The 16,831-nt window shown below is 55.9% G+C and overlaps 1 protein-coding gene across 9 annotated transcripts in view; it reads right to left on the bottom strand.

The window, feature by feature from the left end:
- Positions 1 to 469: 469 nt before the first annotated feature.
- ZC3H4 (zinc finger CCCH-type containing 4) overlaps positions 470 to 16,831 on the bottom strand; it is a 38,979-nt gene continuing 22,617 nt past the window's right edge. For 7 of the 9 annotated variants that reach the window (XM_070450650.1, XM_070450652.1, XM_070450654.1 and 4 more), the window contains 6 exons: positions 15,477 to 15,588; positions 14,532 to 14,641; positions 8,951 to 9,315; positions 8,482 to 8,825; positions 5,399 to 5,647; positions 470 to 4,290 (listed from right to left, as the gene is read on the bottom strand). In XM_070450650.1, the coding sequence (XP_070306751.1) occupies positions 2,762 to 4,290; positions 5,399 to 5,647; positions 8,482 to 8,825; positions 8,951 to 9,315; positions 14,532 to 14,641; positions 15,477 to 15,588 (2,709 nt within the window). In that variant the 3' untranslated portion in view covers positions 470 to 2,761. The remainder of the gene's footprint in view (positions 4,291 to 5,398; positions 5,648 to 8,481; positions 8,826 to 8,950; positions 9,316 to 14,531; positions 14,642 to 15,476; positions 15,589 to 16,831) is intronic. The other 2 variants (XM_070450651.1, XM_070450658.1) reach the window with 2 other exon arrangements.

Genomic DNA, 16,831 nt, shown 5'->3' with positions numbered 1-16,831 from the left:
TTCACACCACACCTTCACACAATGGAAAGGGTGAGGATCCTCTGTGGCGTTTCCTTTAAAACGGCACTAATCCCTTTCACAAAGGCTTCATCCTCCCGACCTCATCACTTCCCAAAGGCCCCACCTCCAAACCCTGTTGTCTTGGGCGAACAGGTTTCCACAGGAGAATTTTGAGGTGACACAAACGTTCAATCTACAGCAGTTAGGGCCCCTGTTTAAGCCAGCCCCATGGTCCTGAGGTCATCCCTGGCCTCTTCTGTGATCCGCGTGGGTCAGCAGTGTCCGGAGCTGGAGCTGGGGGAAACAGTCTGTCTGGAGGTGCCATCCCCACAGCATCACTGTGAACGCCACCCTGGGGCTGACTAGGCACTGAGGACCGACCCTGGTTTCAAGGCTGCGCCCCCCCACCTCCTTGTCATTTCTGGGGCAAGGGGAGCTGGGGGCAGCACAGAGAGACAAGATCCGTAGATTAGTTGTTTTGTTTTTTTTTAAAATAACTGCATCCTTTAATGGCAGTAATACAATTATTGGATTAAGAGACCACAGGAGAAAGGACAGGTGGTGTTTCTGGAAGACAGATATGGAGTACAAAAAGGGGTGGAATAGAGTCATGCGACGATCATTGTAAAAATACAGTACGTTATATACATATTTGCACCGTCAACTTTCAACTCTGAAATAGTATTTACACTTTTGTTACAATCCTGGTTAGAGAACAATTTATTTTTTTTCTTTAAAAGCTCGGCCTGATGGCAAATGAAAATTTTGGGTGAATTCATAGTCCCATGAGGTTCTTAGGCTGAATATTCCAAGAGGCGCGTTCCAGCTTCTATTTCATCCACAGATTACAGTTTTAAAAAAGTATTTCATTTTGCTTCTACAAAAGAAAATTCTCAAAGGAAGGAAAAAAAAACCAAACAACCCAACACCCAACCACAGCCACACTGTGTATTCTTTCTTATATTACAAACACCAGGGGCTGCAGCCCTCTGCTTCGAGGCCAACACTGGTGGCTGAAGAAAAATCTCATTAATGATTGTTTAAAAAAAAAAAATAGAAAAAGACACAAAGACAAACCAAACCACCCTGATCATGGCACACTGACCCTCTGGGGGTGCCTCCCCGGCCCTTGCTTCTGGCACCAAACTCTATGACTATTCCTTTTCTGGGGGAAGGGGAGTGGGACCTTCTTTAACCTCCCACCCCAAGGAGGTGGGGGGGGTGACCCTCTGGCTGGCTGGGACACCAGGCTTCCTCATCAGCAGCAGGAAGAGTCAGGGCCCTTAAGCAAGGTTGCCGAGATGGCAGGATGAGGAGAGAGGCAGCAGACAGCGGGTGGGTGTGGACACACAGGCCGTGCTCAGCTCCCCTGAGGTCACGGCGTGGGCCTCCTGTGGGCTCTGTGGCCAGGACGGGAGCTCAGCCAGGGTCCTGGGGGTGCTGGGAGCCCAGGGCAGCCCTGTCAGCTCCCTTCCCGGCTCAGCCGGAGGGATGAGAGCAGGACGCAGGCTGTGGGGTCCTTGCCCCGCTCACAGCGGGGGTCGGGTCACCCTCCTGGCCCTGGCCAGCTCCCCCACCGTGTCCTCAGGCCCCCTTCCTGGACGTGGCCATAAAGCCAACACTGCATGTGCCCTGAACCCACACCCCCTTCAGCCTGGAAGAAAACCAAACACACCGAAACCACGGGCGCTGAAGGTACGCTGAGGGGGTGTGGCGAGAGGGCGACACTTTGCCGACCGCCACCCGGGCTGCCCCCTTTGGGGGCGTGGTGGCACGGCCATGCCACGGATCCTTGAGCTGTCCCCAGAGGGGCCGGGGCCCAGGATAGAGCCCGGCACGCGGGAAGAAAGGCATGGCCACGACAGGACAGGGGCTAATACTGACGGAAAGCACGCGGTCTGAGGGGCCACCCCCACACCAGCCGACTCCAGGTCCATCTCTCACCCCGGGAGTCTTCTGCCGCAGGCTGGAGGGTGCGGGTTCACGGGTGAACTTTGGACGGAGGGGGGCGGGGATGGGGGGGACCCTGCGGGTGAATCCAGACGAGATAGCAGTGGGAAAGGACTTTGTTTCTCCTGGCCCAGGCAGCTTCCAAAGGCTCTTCTTTTCTTTCTTGACACCTCCTCGCTTCCACTGGCCCCTGAAGTGGGTCATCATGGCCTGCACGCTGCAGAGGAGACGCAGAAATGCCTAGACCTGCTTCCACGCGGGGCCTGCCCACCGTTTCGGCTCCAGCTCTTCTTGCTCATGCAACACTTGATGCCTTCTTGACGCCTGCTGCTCCCTTCGTCCTGGGGGGTGGGGTGGGGCGGGGTGGGGCAAGAGGAGGAGGAGGGGCCCAGCTTTGCCCAGAAAACCCACCAGACCCCCAGCCACCAGACTGGGGCCCCAGCCTTTAAGGGAGTCCCGGAAAATCTGGCCCGGCCAGGCCAGGCAGAGTGCCAGCTGGGCTGAGGCCCAGGGGACTCGCCACTGTTCACATGCACATGGGGGTTTTGTCGGCGGGCACCCAACAGCCCTGCAGCACTGACTGGAAAGTTAGAGATGGTTATATACAATTCATGTGTTACACAGAAGATACTACTTAAAAAAGAGAGAGAGAGAGAGAGAGAGAGAGAGAGGAAAAAAGAAAACAGAATAGGAAGAAAGAAAAAACACCCAACCCCCTCCCCCCTCCCCCCAAGCCCCAACTCTGGTCGCTGCCCTTAAATATTGCCCTGGGAAGGGTGGGGTGCGGGGAGCGCTGGACTCCGGCTTAACACTACTGGCAGAAGGGGGAGGCGGTGGGGTCGAAGCCTTTAAACACATCTTTCAGGGACCCAGCGTCCTGCTCACCCTCTTGGGCTGGGCTGTTGCCAGCAAATGGGCTTCCGGAGCCCGTCTTGGGTGCCGGTTTCACGGTCCCGAAGAGGGTGGGCACAGGCAGGTTGTGCACGCCGGGCTGGGGTAGGCTGCCCTCTGCTGATGGGGCACCCACGGCGGCAGCGGGGGCCGCAGTGGCCGCGGTGGCCTTAGGCCGGGGCCGATTGTAACTGTTGTATCTGTCCGTGGCCGTGGCCCCATCGGCCCCGGGCTTCCCGGACTCGGGCTGTTCCAGGGCGGACTTGCGGACAAATGGGGGCTCCTTGGCCTTGGCGGCAGCGGAGCTCCTGCCGTTGCCCTCAGGGCCCTTGGGCTGGGTGCCCGCGTCGGCGGCAGACTCCGCAGCTTTTCCCCCCGCGTTGGGAGTCCTGGGGTCGTAGAGGCTAATGCCGCTCAGCACGCTGCTCTGGCCGCCCCCGCCACCCTGGCCCAGGCCGCCGGCTGCCAGCACGCGGGGGTCGTAGGGGGCGGTGGCCGGCGGGGAAGACTCCCCGCTGGGGCTGGCGGCTGGAGAGGGGACCTCGGCGGGGCCGGGTTTGGCTGCCCGCGAGGAGGCAGTGGCGGAGTCTGTGGGTTTCTGCAGCCGGGGGTCGGTGGGTGTCTTCCGCACTCGGGGGTCACTGGGCTTGTCGCTGGAGCCAGGGGTGGCCAAGGGGCCGGTGACGTTGACAGTCTTGAGGATGCGAGAGAGGAGCTCAAAGTCAGGCAGGCTGGAGCCAGCCGCGCCGGCATCTGCGGAGTTGCCTGCACGCTGCCGGGGATTGGGGGGCCCCGAGGTGGCGGCACGGTGCAGCCTGGGATCCAGCGCCGGCAGAGACTGCAGGGCGGCAGGCACGGGGGGCGCCGCCTCCTGCTTGGGCAGGGGCAGCGGAATCAGGTCCTCGGGGCTCCAGAGCACAGTGCGGGCGAAGCTGGGCCGGCTCAGGGTCACGGCCTTCTTGATGTGGCTGAACTGCTGCAGCTGTGACCGCGGGTCCCGCAGCGGGTGCCCAGGGAGCGGCTCCAAGGGAATGTTGACGGCCTTCTCCCGAAGGGCCCGCTCCCCTTCCTCTTCTTCCGCCGGGGGTGGCCCAGACCCCTTGGAGCCCCCGGGACCGGCAGGGCTGGAATGCAAGCCGCCGTCGGGCTTGGAGCTGGGTAGGGAGCGAGCCAGTCGCGGGTCAGAGGGTCCGGTGTCACCTGGGCCTGACCCACTGGAAGCCTCAGCGTGGCGGGAGAGCCTGGGGTCCCGGCTGAGGCGGGGGTCAGCCAGTCGGCCTCCCGTGGGGTGTCCCTTCTGGAGGCGGGGGTCCCCCAGCCCACTGCTGCTCAGCTCCCCAACAGAAGCCTGGGGCCGGCTGGACGTCTGCTGCCTCAGCGTCTTCAGGATGGAGGTGACACTGCTCCCACCTTCATCCTCGTCGCTTGAGTACCAGTTTCCAGTGTCACCTGCGAGCAAGCAGACAGCAGCAGGGAGACGGTAAGTGGTCACCACACCTGCCACCAGCCCTCTTGGATCCCCTGGTAGCCTGCTCCCCACCTCTTCTCTCTCAGAACCTCTATTTCTCTCGCGTAAAACACCCACTGCTCACCTTCCCCACCACCACAGAATGGCACGAAGAGCCAGGGAGCGCAGGCGGGCCAAGCATGGAGCCTGGCAGGTCTCTGGCTATCGTGGATGGACCCTTCCCTGTATACCGGCACCGAGCTAAGGGCTTTGCCTTATTTACCACAACCACCCAGGATACAGCGCTGTCACCATGCCCATTTGACAGATGAGAAAACAGAGGCACTGACACAGCGCCCCGAGGTCAGGGACAAAGCCAGGCCTAAGCTCAGACTCCGAGCCCCAGGCTCCAGTGCTGCCTCCTCACCTCCTGGGCAGACTCAGACCCCCCCACGGCAGGCCCAGCTCTGAGCGCCTGTGAGCAGCGGCCGCTGCCTGGGCTCTCACTGAGCTTGGGCTCCCAGATCCGTGCCTACCAGACCCCTCACAGTGCTCCCGCACCCCAGGGCAGGCAGTCACCATCTGGTAAGAGGCGGGGCCAGGTGGGCAAACGCAGAAGCTGGCCCATGTCCAACCTCCTCAGCAGCTGCAGTCGGAGACCTCGGGGAGGGGACTGTCCCCTGTTCTCACTGCCCCACTTGCTCCCCAGCTCCTGGCTGCAGGCTCTAGATGCCTTCTCTGTCTGCCCCATTCCCCCCACGGGGGATGCCATCAGGGTGCCACTCGGTACCACAAGACCCAGCAGCTGAGGCTGGGACTGTTACTGGTCTGTGTCAGAGACTGGCTTTCACCTCTGGGCTTCCCGAGGACACGGTCTGAGGAGCGGGGGCTGAGCGTCTCCCTCCAGCCTCCTCCACGAGGGTGCGGTCTCCTCCAGGGACCAGCCCACTGCCCTCCTCCACGGGACCAGGGTCTTGCCCTTCTCCGCAGGGGTCCTCCCGGCCACAGGCTCCTGTCCAACGCAGACCTCGGACCTAGGCACGCCCAACCGCTCCCCGCAGGGCGGCCAGGGCCCATGGGGGGAGCCCTGCCCCGGGGGAGGACACGTGCCTTCCTCATTCTCCCGGTCCTGCTTGCTGCTCTCAGCCAGCCTCCTCGCTCTCTCCTCCTCCTGCTGCTTCTGCTGGATCCTCAGGTACAGGGCCCTCTGGGCCGAGGGCAGGAAGTCAGGGACACCGGCGCCTGGCTTCGGCCGGCCTGGGGGCCCTCCCTCAGAGAAGCTGTCTGGCTCCAGAGGGTGCTCGGGGAAGAGGTGCTCCCCAGGCTCCCCCGGCAGCTCTTCGTAGTGCCCGTAGTCCTCTGTGGCAGGGAAGAACCGAGCGTTCATGTCGGGAAGGGCCGTGCGGCACCAACTCCGACCCACCCGTGCCCTCACCTGGAAAACCACCCCTGATGGCGATGGGTGACAATGCACAGCCTACGCCCTCCTACCCTTCCCAGGAGGGGCCCTAGCTGTAGGGGACGGAGCAGCCAAAGGGGGAGGGGGGTCCCAACTAGGATGCAGCCACTGAGAATGGGGTTCACGGTGAGGTTTAGTGACATGGGCAAATGCTCATGAGGTGAGAACAGGACGGAACGGCGAACGAATGTTTATAAAACGCAAAGAAAAGGCTTTGAAAAGACAGACAGAGAACAGGCCCTCTGGGAATGAGAGCAGGGGAAATGAGATTGGGGGAGGGAGTTGAGGCATCGTTCCCTTTTTTACTCCACACATTTCCCATCTGTTTTAAATACTTCTGATGAACATTAATCTTACAGTCTCTTTAAATAAAAAACTAAAGAAATAAAAACACTCAATCTCACAGTAAGTTCATAATATGAGTTCAATCACGGTAAACAAAGACCCATAAAGAAAAGAAGAAAATACACCAAAATGTTGCTATGGCTACAAGTCCACCCAGAGGCTCCCGACGATTCCTTCTCCTTCCACAAATGTTTCTGGGCAGCTGCTACGTTTAAGGGGATGCGGCAGGTGGGGGTGTTTCTCTAGCACAGCATCTAGGAAGCACCAGGCGGAAGGGCTTGCCATCTCTCCTGAAGGGTGGGCAGCGTCCAGTACCAGCCGCCTCCCTTCGCAAATGCTAAGGGTAGAGCCAAGGATGAGGGGAACAGCTTTGGGAGGTCTGTCATGAAGCGCCTAGAGGCTGTGTATGTGTGTTGGAGACAGAGTCCAATGAGCACTGCCCACAGGCCATTCTGCAATTATGAAATAGCCCCGATCTACACCTCGCGTGCAGCGACCCTACTGAGCAGCTGAAATGTGGCCAGCTCTACCAAGAAAATGAGTCCGTAATTTAAACTAAAGTTACAAGAGTCAAACGCTTAAATCCTTTTAGAAAGATAAAGACTTCCTACGTAATCGTATAAAGCAAAATGTGAAAAGGCACTTTCTTCCAGACTCTGAACTTCAGAACATGGGAACTTGGTGGGCCAGGCTGCTCTGGGCCACAGCCTCACTCCTTAAACAACAGTCCCACCCGGGCCCCCCTGCATCTGATGGTTTTACAATGCTGAATATTATTAAAGGCAACTGAACGGCACTAAAAGGGTAGATTTCACAACATGGGCAATTGAGCCAATTACTCCAGAGATACCATCACCAGCTTCACAGACTTTTTGTTTCCCTACCTGGACCTTCACACGTCTCACATCCATTGTTTAAAGGGGGAAGAGACCCCTCGGGCCAGGGTCACCTGCTTTTCTCATGTGAGAGCATGTCACTGCCCTGGCGCCCTGCCCCACACACCTGTTTTTATGCCTCCGCACACTAGATGCCAGCGTAAGCTCTACCCCGACCTCCAGCCTGGTCAGCTCCCTGACGCCTGCCGACGACTCCGCACGGTGTTAAACGCGCACCTCGTGCTTCCTGAAGCCGGAGCACGATGCTGCCCTCCCTCCTCCCAGCCCGGCTCTGCAGCATCTCCCGCCCCAGGGACGGCTGGGCACCTGCCCAACAACTCTGCCCCCTACAGGCATCTCCACCCGACCCTGCCGCCTTGGCCCCTTGGCGCCTCCACACCCAACCCTGCTGGCTCTCAGTCACCCTGGGAGCCCCTCACCTCACCTCTGCCCAGGGTAACTCCAGAGCAGCCTCCAAGCTTCCCAGATTCCCTTCCAGTTGCTACAAGCACCCGTGGGCCCAGTGTTCCTCTGTTACCCTCATCCTTCTATGAGCATCCATGGCCCCAGCATTCCTCTGCTATCCCCATCCTTCTTCCGCTGAGCACACCTCACCATGGCCCATAGAGTCTCATGTGATGGGGCTTCTCTCCCCTGTCCTCCTGTCCCAAGCCACACGAACACCTGGGGATTCCACCAACAAGGTGACTTGGCTGGAACCTCTACCTGCTGCGGCTCCCCCCAAGCCAAGCCTTCCTCCCACTTCACATCCCTCTCTCATTTGCTTCTCACATAGGCCTCGGACAGGCAGTGATGCACCAGAGGATAGCTGCTCCCAGTCCACTTCCACCGGTCACCCCGGACACTGCCCCGCTTTCCTTCCATCAATGACCGATGCCAACATGAGCAGCACACTTACTGACATGTTTCCTATCTGTTTCTCTCTACTGAAACGTAGTTCAGGCCTGCTCTGACCCCAGGCCTGGAAGCACGCCTGGCCCCCTGGATACCTCGCATCCTCCTGAAGGCTACACACCGTCTCCTATGAAGCAGCACTGTCATCCAAGCACCCTGACCACCAGACCTTTAGGTTTTTTACAACACGTGTTCTCATTTTAGTAAGAAAGGAAGGAAAGGAGAAAGGAAGATGGTCAGTGTGGGGATAAAACGAGCACAGTCGCAAGGGAGCTCCAAGCCAAGAACCACCCAGAAGCAGGCCGCTGGCAGAGAGCACCTCAGCCATGAAGTTCACACCGTTCGGCATCCACCCCCTAACTTCCCACACTCCCAGTCAACTTACAAGAAACTAAGTAAGTTATAGTGATGATAACACCCCGCCCAGTCTCAACAGGCTGGTGAATCCTACATCACTGAAAAGGTTCAGCCACTCATGGAACAGAGATGGAGTTGGATTTAAGTTTTCAAAGACTCAGACCAAAAAAGGAAACCCCAATCTTCTTGACTATATTCCACTGTGCAAGCCCCAGCTGGCCCCCACCCTGAGCCCCGCATACCTGCGTCCCCAATGAGTCCCGGCTCCATCTCCATGCCCTCCTGCTGCTGGTAGAAGTTTTCATAGAAGTTCTGGGCTGGCGGGATGGGGGGCATCATTCCAGAATGTGGGGAGTCTCCAGGACCGTAGGGCATCATCGGAGGGCCGCCAGGGCCCATGGGCGGGCCAGGGTTCATGCCGGGGCCCATCGGCATATCGGGGTGCATGTCGGGGTGCATGTCGGGGTGCATATCCGGGTGCATGTCAGGGTGCATGTCAGGATGCATTGGTCCCCCCATCGGCCCTGGGGGTCCCATGTTGGGCCCAGGGCCCATTGGCCCAGGGGGTCCTCCGGGTCCAGGGAACCTGGAAGAAACAATGGTGCCTGTGAGAGGGGCTGCAGAGAAAGGGGGGAGCTATAGCCTGAGGAGGGCTCCGACCAGGCTCTAAAGGCTCCAGAGATGCCACGTGATGGCCAGCTGGGCACTCACCTCACACCCAGCTTCTCAGCCAGCTGCCCTGTGGGCCGCACCACAATCTCGAACAAGGAGGGGATCTTCTTATTGTACATGTCCTGCTGCTGCTGCAGCTGCTGCGGGGACAGCGGCTCATGCGCTGGCAGGGGCATCTGAGGGGGTCCAGGGGGCGGAGGCGGGGGTGGGGGTGGGGGCGGGGGGCCGCCCTGCATGGGCCGGCCATTCGGAGACGTGGGGGCTGGTGGGCCGGGTGGGCGGGGTGGGGTGGGCAGGAGGCCCACGCCGGGGGGTGGCTTGGGCAGGGGGTTGATGCCCTGTTTCTTCAGCTCCTCCACCTCCTTCTCATCCTCGGCGCCCGCCTCTGCATCGTCTGCCAGCATCTGCGGGCCAGAAGGACAAAGCCGTCAGAGTCACGATGGGGAGGGGCAGGTGGTAATGCACCCCTCCAGGGCTGAGACCTTAATTCTCCAAGCAAAGTGCTTCAGCCCCCAGAGACCCTTACAGCGTAAGGCCACCGACCACAAAACCTCTCGGGAACAGAAATCATCGCCTTCGTACCATCTCTGCATCCACTCCCAGTGATCAGCTGACAGGGGAGCCATTCTTATTCTGCCACAAAATATATGCAACATACCATGCACTATTTCACCATTTCCAGGTAGACAATTCAAAGATATCAAGTACATTCTCAAGTGGTACAATCGCCAATTATCTAGTTTTGTCACCTCAGAGAAAACGCCACGCCTGTCAAGCAGTCACTCCCCACTCCTCTTGGAAGACACCACACCCACCAGGCGACCACTCCCCACGCCCACCAAGCGGCCACTCCCCCGGAAGACGCCACGCCCATCAAGAGGCCACTCCACAGAAGACGCCATGCTATCAAGCGGCCACTCCCCACTCAGAAGCGCCACGCCCATCAAGAGGGCACTCCCCCATGAAGTCATCGCGCCCATCAAGCGGCCACGCCTCACTTCCCCTCCCCCAGCCCCTGCAACCACCCACCTCCTGTCTGTCTATGGATTTGCGTGTTCTGGACATTTCCTATAGACGAAGCCCTATAATGTGTGGCCTTTTGTGGCTGGCTGCTTCTACTGAGCATCGTGACGTTTTCCAGGTTCACCTATGGTGCAGCTGTGTCATCTATTTCACAGCTAATAATAGCTCATGGTTCTGTTTGGATTTTAAGCGCCTCATGGCACTTGCAATCAAACCGCCAGCACTTATGAGGACCCGCAGGGCCTGATAGCAGGGCTGGTGTCTGCGGAGGGCTTCGCGGTGCGTGGACTCCTCCAGCATAAGCACTCAACCCTGTGTTTCAGTCCCGGGGACAGCTGACCACTCCCCCCCCGCCCCCCCCCCCCCCCCCCCCCCCGCTCCCCACGGGGCCCTCACTGGACCAGGCCTCTGGGCATTCATTTTTCCCTCCATGTATGGCTCCATGACCCCCAGTTGCTGGGGTCTCTTATTAAAAGGTCAGTTCAGAGTGACAGGCCTGGTCTCCTGTATTCACTATGGGAACACCATCAGCTCCCTCCAAAGCACTACCCAAGCTTTGTTAAGATTTTACATTTAGTTATATCTCTTTATTCCTGGCCTGATGACTACCAGTTCCACAAGGGCAAGACCCCCAGGCTCCACCTAAGGCCTATTACAGGGCAGAGGGACAGTTTCAAAGTCTGGATTCAAGTGGAACATCCCATGGATCAGGATCCTGTGCAGAAGCTGACACCGCGGACCTGCCTACATCTCTTGAAAGGCCAATATGCAATGGGGCCTCCACCCTGGGCCCCAGCATCTCTGCAGAGGACCCTGCCCCACACAAGCAGGGCCACCTGTGGTTACAGAGCCGCCAGGCCCTGCACTGCTAGATCCTCATAGGGGCAACTCAGTGCCCTCAGGTGTGGGCAAAACCTAACAAAGTTATGCTTCATTAAACAGGTACAAACCTGATGAGTGCTTCCTCCCCACCCAGGAAGAGGTACCACCGCCAGCCACTGAATGTGCCACACTCCTCTCGCCCCCAAGACTAGGGCCGCATGTCTCCTCACCACTCAGCACAGAACACCAACACTCAGCAGGAACACTCTGCTGGGGGGACCGAGGCCATGGAGATCTTTACACTGCTGCCCCCAGCCTGGAGCACGGTACTCAGCACACAGGGCCACACCGTGGACTCAACAACCAAATGAACCGCAGTGTTGGCCCCCAAGACAGCCTCTCGAAGGTACTGCTGATCCCCAGGGAGTTGGGCCCCCTTTCCCATGCTCACCTCCTGGGGCCCTGTGCCTTTAGCTTCCCCACTGCGCTCTGCAGTTGGGGCTTCTATGCCCACCCCGTGCATAGAGGTGGGGGGAGTCTTACCTCGCCGTGGCTCCCGCTACAGGACTTTCCCCCCTCACCCCTCATGCAAACCCCACAACACCCTGCTGGACTCCACCTGGGGACACAGCCAGCCCCTTGCACTCACCCCTGTCCCCACCACCTGCCCCGGGTCCCGAGTGCAGCCTGAGGGCCGGCGCCGAACCACATCAGAGCCCCGGACACTGATACATAAGAGATGCTGTCCCTCCCCGTGAAACCCTGAACCCAAACCATCCAGGCCATCCGTTGGTACATCTAGTCCTACAGACTCCCGGGCCTCTGTGCAGCAAAGAGGCCCTCACACCAGACCACCAGGCCGTGCCCGGGCACCACAACCCACCCCCACCCCCAGAACTGATTCTGAATGATCCTCGGGTTCCCAAAGTTCAGAGGCATGCTGTCAGTGGAAAAGGACTGCCACACTGGCAGATATATACAGACGTGTGGGGCAAGCTGCATCAGGCCAAAGAAATAAGCTCGTGTCTGCCTGTTAAAAATTCTAAGCTTCTATCCCAAACTAGAAACAAATCAAAGGTTCAACTGGTGACTAGATAAACAGTGGCTCACATCATCCATAGAGTGGGGTAGTACTCAGGAACTAATAGTGATGAACAATAGTGATGAACCACCAATACTTGCAACAACGTGGATGAGAAGCCAGATTCAAAACCACACACACATTTAGAAGCAACATCCCATATAAATCTATTCATATGACTTCCGTGGAAAGCCAAAACTACAGGGACAGAGAACGGATTAGCGGTTACCAGGGACTGGAGATAGGAGAGGTGCTGACTACAAACGGGTGAGTCTTGAGGGTGAAAGTGACTTTTCTCTAGCTAGATTGTGAGGTGGTTACATGACTCTCTGTATCTGTCAAAACTCAAAGGTTTTTTTTTTTTTAAACTGGATACAAACTATACCTTGACAAACCTGACTATGAAAGTGTACATATAAATCAATAACTGAAAGATTTAATGGTGAAGAACCGTAGTGTGAGCCACTTACTTTCAAGAGGCTCAAGGAACCAAGCAGAGCAACTGACAAAACAAACAGGGCAGAATAACTCTCATCAGGGGCTCGGGTGGAAGGATTCTTGCCACTCGCACTCACAGAACCATCACCAACAGCCCCAAAGGCAGGCATGTCTCAACCTGGAGTGGACAGCTGGACGCTGCTGTATCTGGACAGACAGAAATGTCACTGAGACACAAGAAAACAAGGCTGCAGAAGAGGGAGGGGGGAGAGAGCAGAGAGGAGACGGTGGCGAAGGCCCCATCCTCAGTGGCACCACAGTCTGGCCCCGAGGGTGGCCCAGGAGCCTCAGGTCCCATCCCTGGGGGTTGGGCTGCAACTCTGTCCAGGAGAGGAGGAGACGGCTGACCTCCCGCCTTTATCAGGGTTATTACTCTGGGCCCGTCGTAAAGGTTGAAGTTTTATTTTCTGACCACCCAAATTCGATTCTGGAATGGTTTTTCCAGGTTCAACACTCATTTTTAAAAAAACAACATTTATTCATTTTGGTTGCACTGGATTGTCATTGCTGCATAGGGCTTTCTCTAGTTGTGCTGAGTGGCGACTACTCTCCAGTTGTGCTGTCAACACTCACTTTGAACCTACTGAGACTTGACTTGAGATAGGGCATGATACTGATGCTCTCACAATGTTTATGGCCAGAAATGGAAATGTGCCACTCTGATTTGCTTTGGGTTTTCATTAGGGTGTCTCAAACCGTGCTGTCCAATGTGGTGGTCACTGGTCATGTGTGGCTACCAGGTGCTTGAAATGGGGCTTTAAGTAGAAAATAAGCACCAGATTCCTTAGACTTAGTATATATATTTAAAAAAACAAACTATCACAATTTTTTTTCATCTGTTTATTACTTGCTGAAATGGTACTCTGGACATGAATATACTGGATTAAATAAAATACACTGGTAACATTAATATCATCTGTTACTTTTTACTTTTTTCTAATATGGCTACTAGAAAAATTTTATGTAGCTCTGCTGTGTTCTTCTCGGACAGCATTGGTCTAGAGCGCAAACTCTGAACCTCCAGGAGGGGGCAGCCCTCAGTCAGAGATGACTCAGTTCTTCAAATGAGAAATGAAGGCAGCATTACTTTTACTACTCCTTACCCTGAGAATGACTCACAGATTCTAGCCAGCTACCAGTTACAAAACCCTACTCCTAGGCTCACAGGCCACAAGGTGTCCCAAAGATGAGGACCTCCTCCCTGCCACTCTCCCAGTGAGGCGCGGACGTGCTCCTGCTCTGGTTGTGCAGGGATCCCCTCAACCCCGCAGGCAGCCCCAGGCCCCATCCAAACAGTGAAGTCACCAATGGGTGGATTCTTGGAAGCTGGCTAAGGCACTGATTCTTCCCATTATCAAAAAATAGCGCGTCTCCTCAAACCTTCTGGGAACCAGAAGGCGGGAAAGCCTTCACCTGGGAGAACACATTCTCTCACACCCAATCACCCTACTCACACCCATTCACCTTATGATGAAGTGAAGTGACGTGAAAGTCGCTTCTACTCTTTGCGACCTACAGTCCATGGGATTCTCCAGGCCAGAATACTGGAGTGGGTAGCTGTTTCCTTCTCCAGGGGATCTTCCCAACCCAGGGGTCAAATCCAGGTCTCCCGCATTGCAGGTGGATTCTTTACCAGCTGAGCCACCAGGGAAGCCCATCACCCTATGAGAGGTGTCAGGAAACCAAGCACAGGAACCGGGACCCCCAAAGTCCTCAGTGTGACTCCCCAGGGAAAACTAAGGACATGAGGATGAGTTTCAGACGTCCTCTGGCTGGTAAGGAAGCCCCGATACCTCACTGGAGGGGGTCCCCCATCCTCAGAGCTCCCAATGCCCTGTACTTTTTCTACTACATAAAAGACGGGAAAAAACATTTGACTTTTCCACCAAAACAGAAGCCATCTGAAGCCTCACTTCCTCTCTGTGCTCCCTGGGCTCTTGGAAGGCCAGCTAGGAAATCACGAGGTGTGTTCGGAGACACACCAGGCTACATTCCTCTCAGGGAGCCACTCCCCAGTGAACACCGCCCCGGGCAGAGAGAAGACACACACGTGACCGCAACCATCCTCCCTGAAGAGCATATCGTCCCCACTCCCTCCTGAACACATCCCAGCTCCAGGTCAACGCAGCTGGCATCCTGGTCCTGCACGGAGGCCAAGCCCCTGGCTGTCCCAGTCCCTGTCAGCCCGGGCATTACCTTGTCCAAGAGCTCTCGGGTCTCCTCGGTTAGGGGGTCGTGAGAAAACATGCAGTCGTCACCGTTGATACAGTTCCCAGTCGTGTGGTACAGCTTACACGGGAAATCACGTTCACGGCAAGTTAAGGCGAATTCCTCACCTCATGAAATCCACCCCAGGACAGAAATCAAGTCCCTCTGTTTCAGAGAGGAGGAAACTGAAGCCCAGAGAGGTGCAGTGACTGGTTCAGTGGTGCACAGCAGGCTGGCAGCTGAGCCAAGGTGAGATGCCTGTCTGGACTGCAGCCCACTCCACCACGCAGGTCTTGAGGCCCTGTCCTCAGATCCTCACTCAATGGGAAGAGGGTGAAAGTTCAGTGATCTGCCCACGGTTTCACAGCCATTTGGAAAAGTCTCAGAAAGACAGCAGGCAGTGGCCTGGTCTCGGGAACATACCTGACCCCTGAATGACATGGGGTTTGGGGCGCCAGCCCTCTGCCCAGTCAAATGTAGGAGTGTAGTTTATAATCTGTCCTTCACACCCTCGGTTTTCATCTGTACCAAGGGTATGGAGAATATATAAATTATACTAAAAAAAAATTATACTCAAATTTTTGGGTCTTAAGATCCAACCAACTGCAGATCCTGCAGTACTGTGGTATTTACTACCAAAAACAATCCATCGATGAGCAGACCTGCAGAGTTCAAACCCACGCCACTCAAGGGTCAACTGTGTATGTATGGGGAACACATAACATGCGCGCCTCAGTTTACTCAGCTGCAGAATGGGAAGAGCAGACCCGTTGCAGGGCAAAGGTGAGGGCTGAAAGAGATGGAGATGGGCAGAGGGCTCTTGGCACCTCATCGGCACACAAAGCGGAAGTGTGGTGAAGGCCAGCTGTTAACACCAGTAAGGAGAAAAGGTCTACATCCTCCATGAGCTCAAAGGCGGGCACTGAAGGATATCATGCATGTAGGGGCAGTTCTCGGCTCTGGCACAAAACCCAGTGATGTAAAACTTGCACAGTTCTCGCTTCTTTGGTAGCTCGATGTCGTGGCTAAAATTACAGTGGTCTCCCTGGAAGAGAACCAGTGAAAGGTAAGCTGTTCGCCAAGGAAGTACTGCTGTGTCACTGGGGAAGCACAGAGGGACCGATGACAAAAATGAGCAGTCCCCTCCACACACCCCCTGGCATTTATTCAGACAATAAATGCAGTTTCCCACCAGCTTGAAACTTCTGCCAAAGCGTGTGCCCCTTTCTCCTGCCCCTGCCTCCCTCCCCCTTGCCCTCAGTTACCCAACCCCCAGCCCGCTCCATTCTGCTGCCTTTCACTGCTTCTAACTCCTCCTCCTGCCTTCCCCTCTCTTACCCACTTATTGCTTTCTGTTTGCTGCATAACAGCCAGTATTCAGTTTCACTCTTCTTTCTTCCTAACAGAACCCCAAGCTGGTTTGTGTTCAGTTAAAAATACTCTATTTCCCAGCTTCCTATGCAGTTCTGCCCAATGAGATGTGCATAAAAGTCCCAGGGAAGATGATACTGCCAAGACATTTTTCTTCCCAACAATTCCTGCACAGTTTTCATCCTCCCAGACCTTAGTTGTGATGCCCAGAGGCACAGCAACCACTACGCAACCATGAGGACGAAAGCCACATGCTTAAAGATGCCAGCATCAAAACTAGGAAGGAACCCGGGTCTCCCATGGGTCTCTCATCACTATACCTGCCCTGTAGTGCCCACTCCCAGACCCTTTGATCTTTTTTTTTTTGGTCACATGACACGACACACAGGATCTCAGTTCCCCAACCAGGCATAGAACCCGTGCCTGCTGCAGTGGAGGCACAGACTCCTGTTAGGACTGGACAGCCTGGGAATTCCCACACTCTGTTCTAAGAGACAAATGTCTATGGGTTTCAGCCAGTGGAGTTGAGCTTTTGGCTATTTGCAAACTGTACAATCCAAACAAAACAACATCTAGGTGAACAGAAGAAAGGAACTGTTCAATACTTGCTACCTCTTTCTCTTCCTAATAGCTACTCATTTTTGTTTGTATGTATTTCAAGTTTCTAAAAATAGTATGAATTGCAACTCTTCAACAAGGAAAACTTTATGCGCGCGCACACACACACACACACACACACACACACACACACACTTTGCTTGAAACATAGTAACATTCTTTCTGGACAGATACATAGGTACAGTATTCCCTGGGAACATGTTGGCCAATATCTGCCCACTGACTGAATTTGAATAAGAAGCTGGCTGGCTGAAGGAACACTGGATTATACTTGTTTCCTTCTGGACTCTGAGGCCACT

Source organism: Odocoileus virginianus, chromosome 20 (assembly GCF_023699985.2).
Source record: "Odocoileus virginianus isolate 20LAN1187 ecotype Illinois chromosome 20, Ovbor_1.2, whole genome shotgun sequence".
NCBI classification, from domain to species: domain Eukaryota; kingdom Metazoa; phylum Chordata; class Mammalia; order Artiodactyla; family Cervidae; genus Odocoileus; species Odocoileus virginianus.
This window is presented reverse-complemented; position numbering and strand designations above follow the sequence as displayed.